Source organism: Notechis scutatus, chromosome 5 (genome assembly GCF_049901735.1).
Source record: "Notechis scutatus isolate UNSWTSFEM ecotype Mainland chromosome 5, rNotScu1.2, whole genome shotgun sequence".
Taxonomy (NCBI): domain Eukaryota; kingdom Metazoa; phylum Chordata; class Lepidosauria; order Squamata; family Elapidae; genus Notechis; species Notechis scutatus.
Window position 1 is genome coordinate 16,496,215 of NC_142013.1, and position 12,310 is coordinate 16,508,524.

General features: G+C 37.7%; 1 protein-coding gene across 2 annotated transcripts in view; it reads right to left on the bottom strand.

Moving 5' to 3' along the window:
* PDGFD (platelet derived growth factor D) overlaps positions 1-12,310 on the bottom strand; it is a 186,523-nt gene that overhangs the window by 31,282 nt on the left and 142,931 nt on the right. The window contains exons 4-5 of one of the 2 annotated variants that reach the window (XM_026675623.2): positions 4,702-4,761; positions 692-890 (exon numbers count right to left, since the gene is read on the bottom strand). In XM_026675623.2, the coding sequence (XP_026531408.1) occupies positions 692-890; positions 4,702-4,761 (259 nt within the window). The remainder of the gene's footprint in view (positions 1-691; positions 891-4,701; positions 4,762-12,310) is intronic. The other variant, XM_026675624.2, reaches the window with a different exon arrangement.

Sequence of the window (12,310 nt, forward strand, 5' to 3'; positions counted from 1 at the left end):
AAATTTGGGATCTTTTCTATCAATGGTTAGATAACAAAGTACAGTAATGAAATATGTAGATTTATAGAAAATAATAAATATATAAAGATGTACTTCTTTCTTATTATAACTACAAAATGATTTTAGGATAGATCTGGGATGATAATATGAACTGTTATACAATAAATTAAGTAAATTATGGTTATCTTGTAAAACATGAATGAATAAAAGTATAGTCAAATGATTGATTAATAATGATACTAAGTTTTTGATTGACAATATGAGATTATATGTAATGTAATTGTAATTGAAGACTACGAAATGGAAGCACAAAATAATTTGTAAACCAACCGGCACACTGTATGTACACCTATGGAAGACAGCTTGATGTTTTTATGTTTTGTTTGTTTATGTTTGTTTTTAAAAACCAATAATTTTTTTTTAAAAAAATAAAAAATAAAAAATCACACTACACTTAGAAGAACAGCTGGCATCAGCACCTGTAAGAGCAGGTGGATTTTATGTTCATTATGTAGACTGCTTGTTAAGAATTTTAATTCTTACTGAACGAAATATGGTTGCTAAAATTTTACAACATCCCTCCAAGGATTTTAACCATGTCAGTCACAAAATTAATATTGTATTGAACAGATTATTCTGCCATGCATTCATTACTCTGCCATGCATCCATCTAACCATTTTTGCTTCTTACCTTTCGACTTCCTCTCATAGAAACTTCTGCCTCGAGGTGGGGCACTCTCTGTGTACAGGTGATCCATATCTTCTTGCCATGTGTCTGGATTAAAGTGCTTGAGCAATTCCTCCACAGTATCAAACCCAGCAATGGTTTGATCCAAGGCTTCCATCGTAAGAGTGGGGTCAGTCACTGATGGGGAGCGATAGGAAATGCCCTAAGAAGGACATATAGGGCAGAGTGCTTTGAGCATTATGTAGAAAAGAACAAAGAGATCAAAACAACTCTTTCCAGATTTAATAGCAACAATGAATTATTGCACTGCTAGAACTAAACATTACTGAAAGCAACCCTTGTGTTCTCTAGGTATATGTCTTTGTAAACAAAAATGTATACATAATAATGCATGTGTAATTGTATGGGACCGAGGTGTTCAAAGTGGGCATGATGGCTCAGTGGTTAAAGGCACTGTTTTGTCACAGTCCAGGTTTGAGATCAAGTGTCAGATGATGGGGTGAGCTTCCATTACTTGCCCCAGCTCCTGCCCATCTAGCAGTTCGAAAGCATGAAAATGCAAGTAGATAAATAGGTACCACATCGCTGTTCTGTGCACTTCAGCATATAGTCATACTGGCCACATGACCACAGAAAGGATCTTTGGACAATGTTGACTCCTTCAGCTAAGAAATGGAGATGAACACTGCCCCCTAAAATTGGACTCGATTTAAAAGGAGAAACCTTTACCTTTTAAAGTGTACAGAGAACGGTGCTTGTTCTTCTCAATCTTAGTGAGAAGTTCTCAGATGAATTTTGACTTACATTTGCTTGATGCAAATCACAGCTCTCAAATAAAGTACGTTCTTGCTAAGATACATACTTTCCTTGAAATACAGCAAACGCCAGTATAGCTTCTCCTCCGGCTATACAGAGCAAGTCTAAATTTCCCAGCCGAATGCATAGAGGCTGGGAAGATGAAAGGACAGGACAATGGCTCATGAAGGTAAACAGTGAGGATGACCAATCTGTGATCTGCATAAAAACATCAGCATCCCAAGATTATGTTCATAGAATCTTGTGATAAAAGGGACCCAACTTAGCTAAGGTTTTTGGGGTTTATTTTTTTGATTGAAAAGTTAAGTGACAGGGAAGCATGAGGCCTCTTACAGGCATCTACTACTCCCACGTGCTTAATCTCTCAAAGGACCTGATTCTGACCAGAAAACAATTTTAGAGTTTGTCATGTTTGAGCAATTTGCCTCCCTGCAGTTTCTTGCTATTCTTCACACTCCCAGCCCCCTAAAAGAAGTTAAAAATGTTCAGTTCCACCCTTTGTTGTGACAGCATGTTACCAGATAGCTTCCCATGACACACTAAAAAGTGGGGGAGGTTAAACTGCAGACATCAAACCTTGTCCATCACTGAAGTAACAGGCAGGTCCTGATTTCTAAACACCCTTTTCATAGTTATTGTTTTGTTTATTGGGTTTTGTTTAGATCTTGGTAATGAAGAGAATAAAATCAAAATAGAACCTCTATAAAAAAAAAAAAGAAAAATAATGAAGAAGGGGAGGAATGGAGGGAAAGAAAAAATTCTAGCATTTAGTTACAATCATCATCTTCTTTTAATGATGCCATAATCCCTTGTGGGGTGGAGTCTGGGCAACTGAATGGAACTTAGTTTTTACTGGCCGGATGCCCTTCCTGTCATCAGTGCGGAGTAATATTCAGCAGATATATTCACATCGTGCCCAGAGAGAGAAATATCTGCCTCTACCTAGGATCAAATTCACAGCCTCCTGATTGCGAGGTGAGACCTCCACCTCTAGGCCAGGACTCCACTCTCTAGTATTTAGTTACTAGACACGTTACTAGACATGACATGCAGGAAATGGGAGATGACTCGAACTTTATCAAAAGGTGGGCTTTGAAGAAGAATTTAAAGGAGAAATGGTCTTCTGGAAACATTCTCAAGAATACTTTCAAGCATAAGAATCAGTAAGGAAAAAGGATACAATTGTCAGAGAGTCAAGAAGACTCTAACATAGGTGGAGTAAATGGAATGAATGTCCAAGACACACGTTTTGCAAGGGTTAAAAAAATAAGAACAAGCCAAGAGGTATTTTAAGGAAAAGTTATGTTAGATGTGAAATAGAAAGTTGGAACAAGAATTGTAAAGAAGCAAGTTCTGTGGTCATGAAGTACTATGTGCCTGATTTTTTTTTATTGCTGCAGTCTAGATAGAGATGAGATGTGTTGAGATAATGAACCAGAGAGAAATTTGAAGACATCAAGGTGAGCAAAGAACAGTATCACTACTATTACTTTCCTTTTGTACAAAATCCTGGCATTTGTAAAAATAGATTTTCAAAACACAATGTCCATACTGAAAAAGGAAGCTCTGTTTTCTTGATAGAGGAGTGAGGTGGAGACAAGTCAGGAGAACAATCTCATACTCTAAAACAACTAGATAGCAGATTCTCAGGGAAATCTAGTTGCTAAGGATAAACTAAACAAGTCTGCCTTTTTTGTTTTTTTGTTGCTGAGAGTATGAACAGTATTAAAGGAAAAAATATTTAAATATGCCCTATGGCTTAAGCGCTGCATCTCAAGGATAAGACAAAGAAGAATTATTTAACAGACCAAATTAAGACTTGCTGGATTATAAACCTAATTCTTTCCATTCAACAATTGATTGTTGCTTGGGAAGAAATACTAGTGGCTCGTTTTAAACAAATGTCAAACAAAAATGATGTTTTGTGGTTACCCAATGTATAAATGAAATCTAATGCTGGAATTAGAAAGTAATTTTAAAAGAAACCACTGCAGTTTGCTCAATAAAAGAACAGATTAAGTGTACATTCTTGAAGATAGCTTCCAGGGATGTTCATGCTTTGGAAATGATTCAGAAGGAGTGTTTCAAACTGCAGAGGAGAATAAATTGCAGCATATTTTTAAACTCGCCGTGTCTTTTTTCCAGGCTTTTCCAATATGGCTGATTTAAAGAGTTGACTCCTTAAATCAATGATGTCTGTTTTCAGGCTGAACTCTGAAAAATGCTGCTTCTACCTTGCTGCATTGCAGGCTTCCGAATCATTTTTGAATCATGACAAGATTTAATTCTTGCACAGATTATTGATGCCCTCTATTGTTCTGTAATAACATCCAAACCAGTAGCAAATTATTTCCTGAGCATCGTTAATAATGAAAATTTGGACACAAAACTCATTTTTTCCTTGTGTCTTCGAGGCAAGTAAGAAGTGTGAGGTTCATTTGAGCACCCACAGCAAATACACAGGAGTTTATCCAGATTAACCTATTTATCCATCTACCCAGACTTAAACTTTTGTAGCTTTCCCTAAGCCTCAAGATGGTTTCCATGACACGTACGAATTTTGAGAGGTACAGTTCTTGAGATCTTTGATGGGTGCCAAGTTTGGAAAACTCTGATTTATTCTGAATAGCACTGACCCCCCACATCATCTGATAGAGCGGGGTGGCCAATACCTTTTACTTATCTGTTTAAACTGGGATTGCTCAAGATGGTACCTTGGACTTTCCTCATGTAAAACCATCTCATTCTTTTCCTACTCCGTAATGTTCTGTAATGCTGTTTCCAAGGAACCCAAATCAAATAGCTAATATCTATTCTGAACAGTCAGGATATTGCCAGATAAAACTTTGGACTGAATTGGCGGAAAAATTGATGATTGACCGATTCATTGAAAAATATAAGCTGGATTTCATTGCTATCAACAAATCCCAAAGCACTATTAGTAGCAGAAATGTCTCTGCTAGTAACCCTGCCAGCGTTATAGCGATCTGTTTGACACATCACATTAATTGCTTAACACTGGTTTGCTGAACAAGCTGTAATCATTTCATTTCTCATAATGCACTAAGCCAAAATAAAACAAATTATATAATAGCTTTGCGGAATGCTTAAATCCAATTTATCTCCTTGCTGTGGTTCTCAATTGATTTTAAGTTATTTCTTCTTCTTTAAAACAAAATAGATTAACAATTATTTACCAAGACCGGGCTTGTGACTGATTCCCAGTTGGTTTCAGATGCAACAGGCTGAAGATCATCCTGAAGTCCAAAGAGAAACACACATACACAAACACACAAAAAATAATGTCATGTGGGTATTTTCTTTTCTTTTCTGAAAGCATCAGTTACACAGTTGATCCACCCATATACCTTTTACTGTTCATCACTGTTAGCTTGCATTAGGAATAAACCCAGGCATTTTATCTTCTAGTAAGTCACAAGTAGACAATATGCCTCATTTTTAATACAAAAAATGGGGAAAGGGTGCATAAATACAACCAGCTCTTTAAAAAGGCTAATTTTGAGCAGAAAATTATGTGGCTTGCCTTAAGAGTATTGCACCAAAATAGAAAAGTCAGTATTTGTCACCTTTGTTTCTCTGACAGGAGCCATTGCCTAACCGCAGCTGCATTTACTGAATCTGGACGCATTAAGCTATTATTAAAAGCACAGGAGCAAGCTCCTCAGACAAAGGAGAAAAAAAAATAACATTCTCTCTGACTAAGGCAAAAATAGATGTGTTTCTGGTGCTTGAGACAGAATATCCAAACAGCACCTCACGGGGATGCCCAAATGGCTAAGCCAATTGAGTGGAAACAGACATAAATTAAAAGTACACAAAAGAACTCTGAATATGCCTGACAATAGAAGGAGGAAGATTATGGTGGTGGAAAAGGAGCAGGCAATCTCCTCTTGAAAGGAAAAAAGGGGAAAAAAATCGAAAGAGAAAGAAATCGGAGGAAATCAAAGAACAAAGGAGGAAGAAAAGGAAACAGCTTTAGTACAATTTTCAAAAGCTTCTGTAAAATCCAAAGGTAGAATTTATACTACAACTCATTTTCCTACCTAACAGCAAACTGATCCATTACATATCCGTAAGTGTTAGGTTAACGGTTGTTTTCTTTCAATCTGCTAGCAAAGTATTGAAGTTGATTTCTTTTCCCTTCACATCAAATATTGGCAATTCACACAATTCTCCCACTGGTATATTATCTTAGTATAGAACAGTGTTTCCTAACCTCAGCAATTTTAAGATATGTGGGCTCTAACTCCCAGAATTTCCCAGGATTTGTTGTTGTTGTTGAGTCTTATAATTCCTTATGAAATGTCAAATGATGTTGTCCTTTCTAGTATCATAGTAAACTGTTATCCTTATACGACAGGAGTCTTCAAACTTGACAGTTTTAAGACTTATGGGCTTAGACTCCCAGAATTCCTCCTCCAGTCATGTTAGGAATTCTGGGAGTTGAAGTCTACAAGTTTTAAACTTGCCAAGTTTGAAGACCCTTGTTCAGGGGTGGGATTCTACAGGTTCTCACCTATTCGCTAGAACCAGTTGTTAACTTTCTAAGCAGTTTGGAGGACCGGTTGTTGGAAGAAATCTCCCTTTGTTTTTTTCCACCCTTCTTGCATTCTTGGCAGTATGCCTAGACTTACTGTCTCCAAAGGAGGGTGGTTTTTTTTGCTGGTAAAGGGGAAGGGTTGTTTTAAGCTTTTTACACTGCTGTTGGGAGGAAATACTCCCCTGTTGGAGTTAGCACTTTGAAGAAATAATTGAATAATGAAGCAGAGCTGCCAGAAAGAAGCTTATAATGACAAGGAACCAAGATGAGGGACATTCAGCAAGGCTTCTTGGCTAGCTAGAAAGATTGACATTTGAACATGAGTTTACATACCCTTTTTGAGTTTTGGTCTAAAACTGGTGATCATTCAAAGTTACAATGGCACTGAAAAAAGTGACTTATGACCATTTTTCACCCTTACGACCATTGCAGCATCCCCACTGTCATGAGAGGCCAGGCGAGGAGAAGAGCCCCTTGATGTGAGTGACATTGAGTTGGCCATGCCCACCCAGTCACATGACCAGCAAGCCACACCCACCAACTAAGCCACGCCCACAGAACCAGTTGTTAAAAAAATGGAACCCCTCCCCTTGTTATGCGATATTCTATTCTATGCATAGAACCAATTGGAGTGCTTCTTTTCCTTGGCCTCGTGCTGAGAAGTTATGGGATATTCCCCCCACACACACACTGCCTCTTCCCAATGTTGCACTTGAACTGGCCCTTAAATATCCAGAAGTCCCATTTTTTTCCAGAGAATGTAGCTTCTGCCTACATAGCACAGTGGCGATAAATAAATAAGTCCCTTTGCAATCATTGTTGTTGCCTTGAACACCAGTGTTGCCATGCAACTGCAAAACACTTTCATCATTTGGAGAAAAAGCAGATCTGCCATGCTGGGTCCATTTCTGCATTCATCCGATAATGTTTTTTTCTTTTAAAAAAACTCCTAAATTAAAATGAATTGGAATGCATGTTTTAAATATATTTTGAGAATATTTTTAAATTAATTGTCTCAAATTCACAGAATGAAGAAAAAGAGGGAGAGGAGATGCTAGATGACAGATAGATAGATAGATAGATAGATAGATAGATAGATAGATAGATAGATAGACAGATTATGGATAGATGGATGGATGGATAGACTGACAGACAGACAGACAATGGCTGTCCTTGTGATAGATACATAGCTAGCTAGCTAGCTGATGATAGAAAAAAAAAGAAAGAAAGAAAGAAAGAGGCTGTCAACTTGTGAGATACATAGATGATTGCTAGTTAGTCAGCTAGCCATCCAGCCAGAAAGATAGACTGATAGATTGATAGATAGATAGATATAGATAGGTAGGTAGGTAAGTTGATAGAGACAGACAGACAGACAGAAAAAGGCTGCCCATTTATAATAGATGGATAGTTAGACAGATAGGCAGATATATTAGACAGAATGAAAATATTTGACCAACATGAAAGCCAGTAAATACCCACACTATATATACAGTATGAGAAAAGAATCATACAAACCGAAACCTGTATGATAACCCCACTTTTGAAAAAAAAAATGAAGTTGGAGAAATGGAGTGGAAAAAGTTATTCTGAGCTGCTTAATGGGAAATAATTGTGGGATTTTCTCTACACTCCTTGTCCCTGATGTTGCATCTTAAATATCCGGAAGCCACACATACTCAGAACTGTTGAGGAAGCTGGCTGCCAATGTATATTACTAGCTGTAATGTTAGGAGTAATATGAAATGATGTACTGGATGTCTATTAATTGTCCCTGTCATAGTTACTTGTTGTAATAGGAAGGAGAGTATGATATTCCAAAAATATATGAAAGTTTTCAGCTGCAATTAGAATCAAGGACAGCCTGAACTTATTTTTCTACTTATGGAAAGCAAACTGTGTTATAAGAGTAAGGGAAACTAATTCTTCTTATTAAAGAGAACATTCCTTCTACACAAAAGATTAGACGGTGAGAGAGAAAGATTCAGTTCTTTGATAGCCTATGTATCAGAAAACATTCAACTCCTAATTCCTCATTAGCCATTTCTTCCCCCTAAGACAATTCAGCAAGCTGGACTAGAAAAAAAAGAAATGTTGCACGAGGAACTAAATAGGGAACCCAACCTGAGAAAGGAAGGGTTCATTCTAATGTGCAGGAGTTCAAGGATTCCTTCATTCAAAGGGCTCACTGGCAAACTTGATATATACAGAACATTTGTCAGAGTCTATGTTGGAGCTGATGATAATTTTTGTCACTGTCCTCCTCATCTTCTCTCTACTATTACATTTTCAATGGTCACCTGACCATATGATGATTGGATGATGATACACTGTTCCATGGTCTGGCAATTTTTGTCAAAAGGAGAGAAAAGATGATGATGGGATGTAAGGGGCTGGCAACTGCTTTGTAGAATTCAAGTTGGAATCGAAAATCAACTTCTGTGATTGCAAAGTCCTAATTTGTCCTAGTGTTTCTTCTTAATAATATATTTGTAAACTATTTTCTTTTTGCACATTTATCTTCATGCAGATTAAAGGGAGAAAAAAGTCCATCGAGTAAAGTATTGAAAACACATGTACAGTGGTGGAATTCAAAATATTTTACTACTAATTCTGTGGGCACGTGCTTCGACTTACCTTACTGTCAGCGCTGGTGAGTAAAACAGCTAAGGCACAGCAATCTGCTCTACCATGCCTATCAGCTGAGCTACAAACAAAGGAAATATAGGACAGGAAAGGGCAGGGACAGGTGGGTGGGGCCAACTGCTGACTGGCGCTGCCAGATTGCTAGAACCAGTGCAAACCGGCAGCATACCACCACTGCACGTATGAGAATGAGGAAGGACCACAAACCAGTGCTATAGCTAACTTTCTATCAACCATATATCTGATACTGAACAGACACAAAGAAACACCTTTTATGATGGCTGGATTCTTACAGTAAACATGTCCTCCTTCAGTTGCTGGCTTTTATAACCTCATCCACCTGACATTAGACTGGCCCTTTCAGAAAGACCCAGTTGTCTGAATGACCGAGGAGTCTACCTGAATCTACAATGGTTCTTGCCTATTTACCTCAGCCATTTCCCTTATTCTCTACAGTTGAGCTACCTTATTCGAGGTTTAATATTGTGCTGAATATTTGTATTTTTTAACATTGTGATTTTTTAAAAAAATATTATCATTAAAAATATTATTATTTTCTCCTATGGCAAAATATTACTTATTTCTGAGACAGTGGAAGCCATGTTTCTCTTGTAGCTAGTGTTTTATGGGCTATGATTTCAAGAGAAGCTGTAATTATTCAGGCTCTTTTTTCTCTTTATAGAAAGAGCATGAATAAGCTATTTTTGTTATTGGTAATTATAAGCAGCATAAAGCATAAAATTGCAGCTGTGGAAGGGAGGATTGAAGTATTGTGTGTTTTACCACAGAAGTCATATGTAAGTAAGTCTACCAGAAAGGGAGGAAGGGAAATTGTGGTTGTGTACTTAAAGGCCTCCTTATGTGTTCTTCAATTCCCCTTGCCCAGGTGCCAACAATATGACAATGGAACAAAATCACTTTAAGGGGAAAAATGGTAGAGTGATTAGAAAGATATACTTTTTACTTTAAAGATAGCTACTTCCTGCTCTAAGCACAGCTCTTTTTCTCTTTGTCTGTGCTATACATGGCACCGCTAGCAACTTTTTGATAGTCTAAGCAATAACAATAGCGCTTAGACTTATATACCACTTCACAGTACTTTACAGCCCTCTCTAAGCTGTTTACAGAGTCAACCTATTGCCCTCAACAATCTGAGTCCTCATTTTACCCACCTCGGAAGAGTGGAAGGCTGAGTCAACCTTGAGCCTGGTGAGATTCGATCTGCCAAATTGCAGGCAGCCAACAGTCAGCAAAAGTAGGCTGCAGTACTAACCCTAACTTCTTCACCATTTTAGAACTGAGTTCACTCAATTCAAACTTTACTTTATAATCCACTTGTGCAAATTGCAATGCACCATAATTGTGCATTTCCTGCCTCAAATTGACTGGAAGCTTGGCCACTGAATATCTCTAGCATTTGCTCATAAGACATTGGAGCCATCAGAAAGCGTTTGGAGAGTTGCTGATGGCCATGGGATACTAGACTTCCCTGGTTCTCTATAGAGAGCTCAGCACCCAGAGATTCTGCACTTTTGGGATATGCAATGGTTGCTTAATTGAACTGTGTAGCACTGTGGTAGTAAGGTTAATATTTTAGTAGCTTGGGTAGACAGCATTATCTTGCAAATACCAGCTGATTCTAAAATAGCTAAATATACTTGGACTTGGTTGAAACGTTAATGGGAAATCACCAGCAAAGCACTGGACTATTGGTTAGACTAGGGAATGGATAAATATCTCAGAAAAAGGCAACAATCAACCATCTCTGTTATGGTTGTGAAAAATACAATTTATCTCATTTTGAATTTCTTCTGTATGTAGTCTCTCTTTAGATAATAAGAGTCAAGTTCATATTGAGGATCTTTCCCTTTCATTTTCCCTTTCAAATCCCCAGGATCTGCCTCCCCTTCTTTATCCCTAGATAGCAGAAAATGAAGATTTTAATCTCATTCCTAATAGAAAATTCAGTCCCCTTGAGAGAACACTTGGTTTTTCTCTAACGATGGACATCTTTGGGAGTAAGAACCTGCCTTGAGTAAAAATTGCAAAACACAAAAAAAAAACCTCTCTACACCCTACCAAATGCTTCCGTAGCCTCTCCTGTAGGCAGCACAGCAGAAATTGTGACTCTTTGGGCTTAACAGGAGGCTAACAATTGTGATGTGAAAGAAGAAAGATGTCATTTATATGTCAGCTTTTTGCTCGGTTGGAGTGAAATTAAAGGATGACATGTTGAAGCGGTGCTATAACTAAGTGCTTTCAGAATTGTCTGTCTGAAGCAAAGATACACAGTCTTCTTTCCAATATTGTGGGAATGAGTAAATGCTCAACTCATGGGCTGGAAATATTTCTGCAGTAAACAATTTTAAGAATCTTTCTGTCCCTGGTATTTATTTATTTAACTTAAAAAAAGAAGGGAGGATGCTGAAATCTTTTAGTCCAGTGGTTCTTAGCAGGGGTGGGAATCCACTGGTATAACAACTAGTTCGGTGATTGCGCGTTCACGCCAAATTCACGCTCCATGCGTGCGCTCCACAATTCAAACAGCTATAATACTTACCTTCTACAGCAGTCCCTGTGAAGAAAACAGCTGAGGCACGGCAAACCGCTCTGCCATCTGAATCAGCTGTGCTCTAAACCAAGGGTCTTCAAACTTGGCAAGTTTAAGACTTGTGGACTTCAACTCCCAGAATTCCTGGGCTAACATGACTGGAGGAGGAATTTATTTTATTTATTTATTTTATTTATTTATTTTTGTCAATTGCTTACAAGATTATAGGTATAAGTAAAAATATAGTTATGAATACATGGATACATATAAGAAAAATAAAAAATAAAAGAAACAATAGGACAGGGATGGTAGGCACGTTGGTGCGCTTATGCATGCCCCCTACAGACCTCTTAGGAAAGGGGTGAGGTCAATAGTAGACAGTCTAAGGTGAAAGTTTTAGGGGTTTGGGGAAGAAACCACAGAGTCAGGTAGAGTATTCCAGACGTTGACCACTCTGTTGCTGAGGTCGTATTTCCTGCAATCAAGTTTGGTGCAATTAACCTTAAGTTTGTATCTATAGTTTGCTCTTGTGTTGTTATGGTTGATGCTGAAGTATTGACAGGTAGGACATTGCAATGTATGATTTTATATACTATACTTAGATCAGACCGAAGGCGGTGTAGTTCTAGGTTTTCTAGGTCTAGAATTTCGAGTCTTGTGGCATAAGGTATTCTGCAATGAGTAGAGGAGTGAAGAACTCTTCTTGTGAAATATTTCTGGACTTTCTCAACTGTGTTAATAACAGATACGTAATGTGGGTTCCAGATTGATGAGCTGTATTCGAATATTGGTCTAGCAAATGTTTTGTATGCTCTGGTTATTAGTGTAATGTTACCAGAGAAAAAGCTACGTAAGATTAGGTTAACAATTCTTAATGCCTTTTTGGCTATGTCGTTACAGTGGGCTCTAGCACTTAGATAATTAGAGATGAGTACTCCAAGATCCTTGACAGAGTTTGGATCATGAACAAGGTCTTGACTATTCAGCCTGTATTTTATTTTCTGATTTTTTTTGCCAATATGTAGGACAGAGCATTTATTTGTTGAGA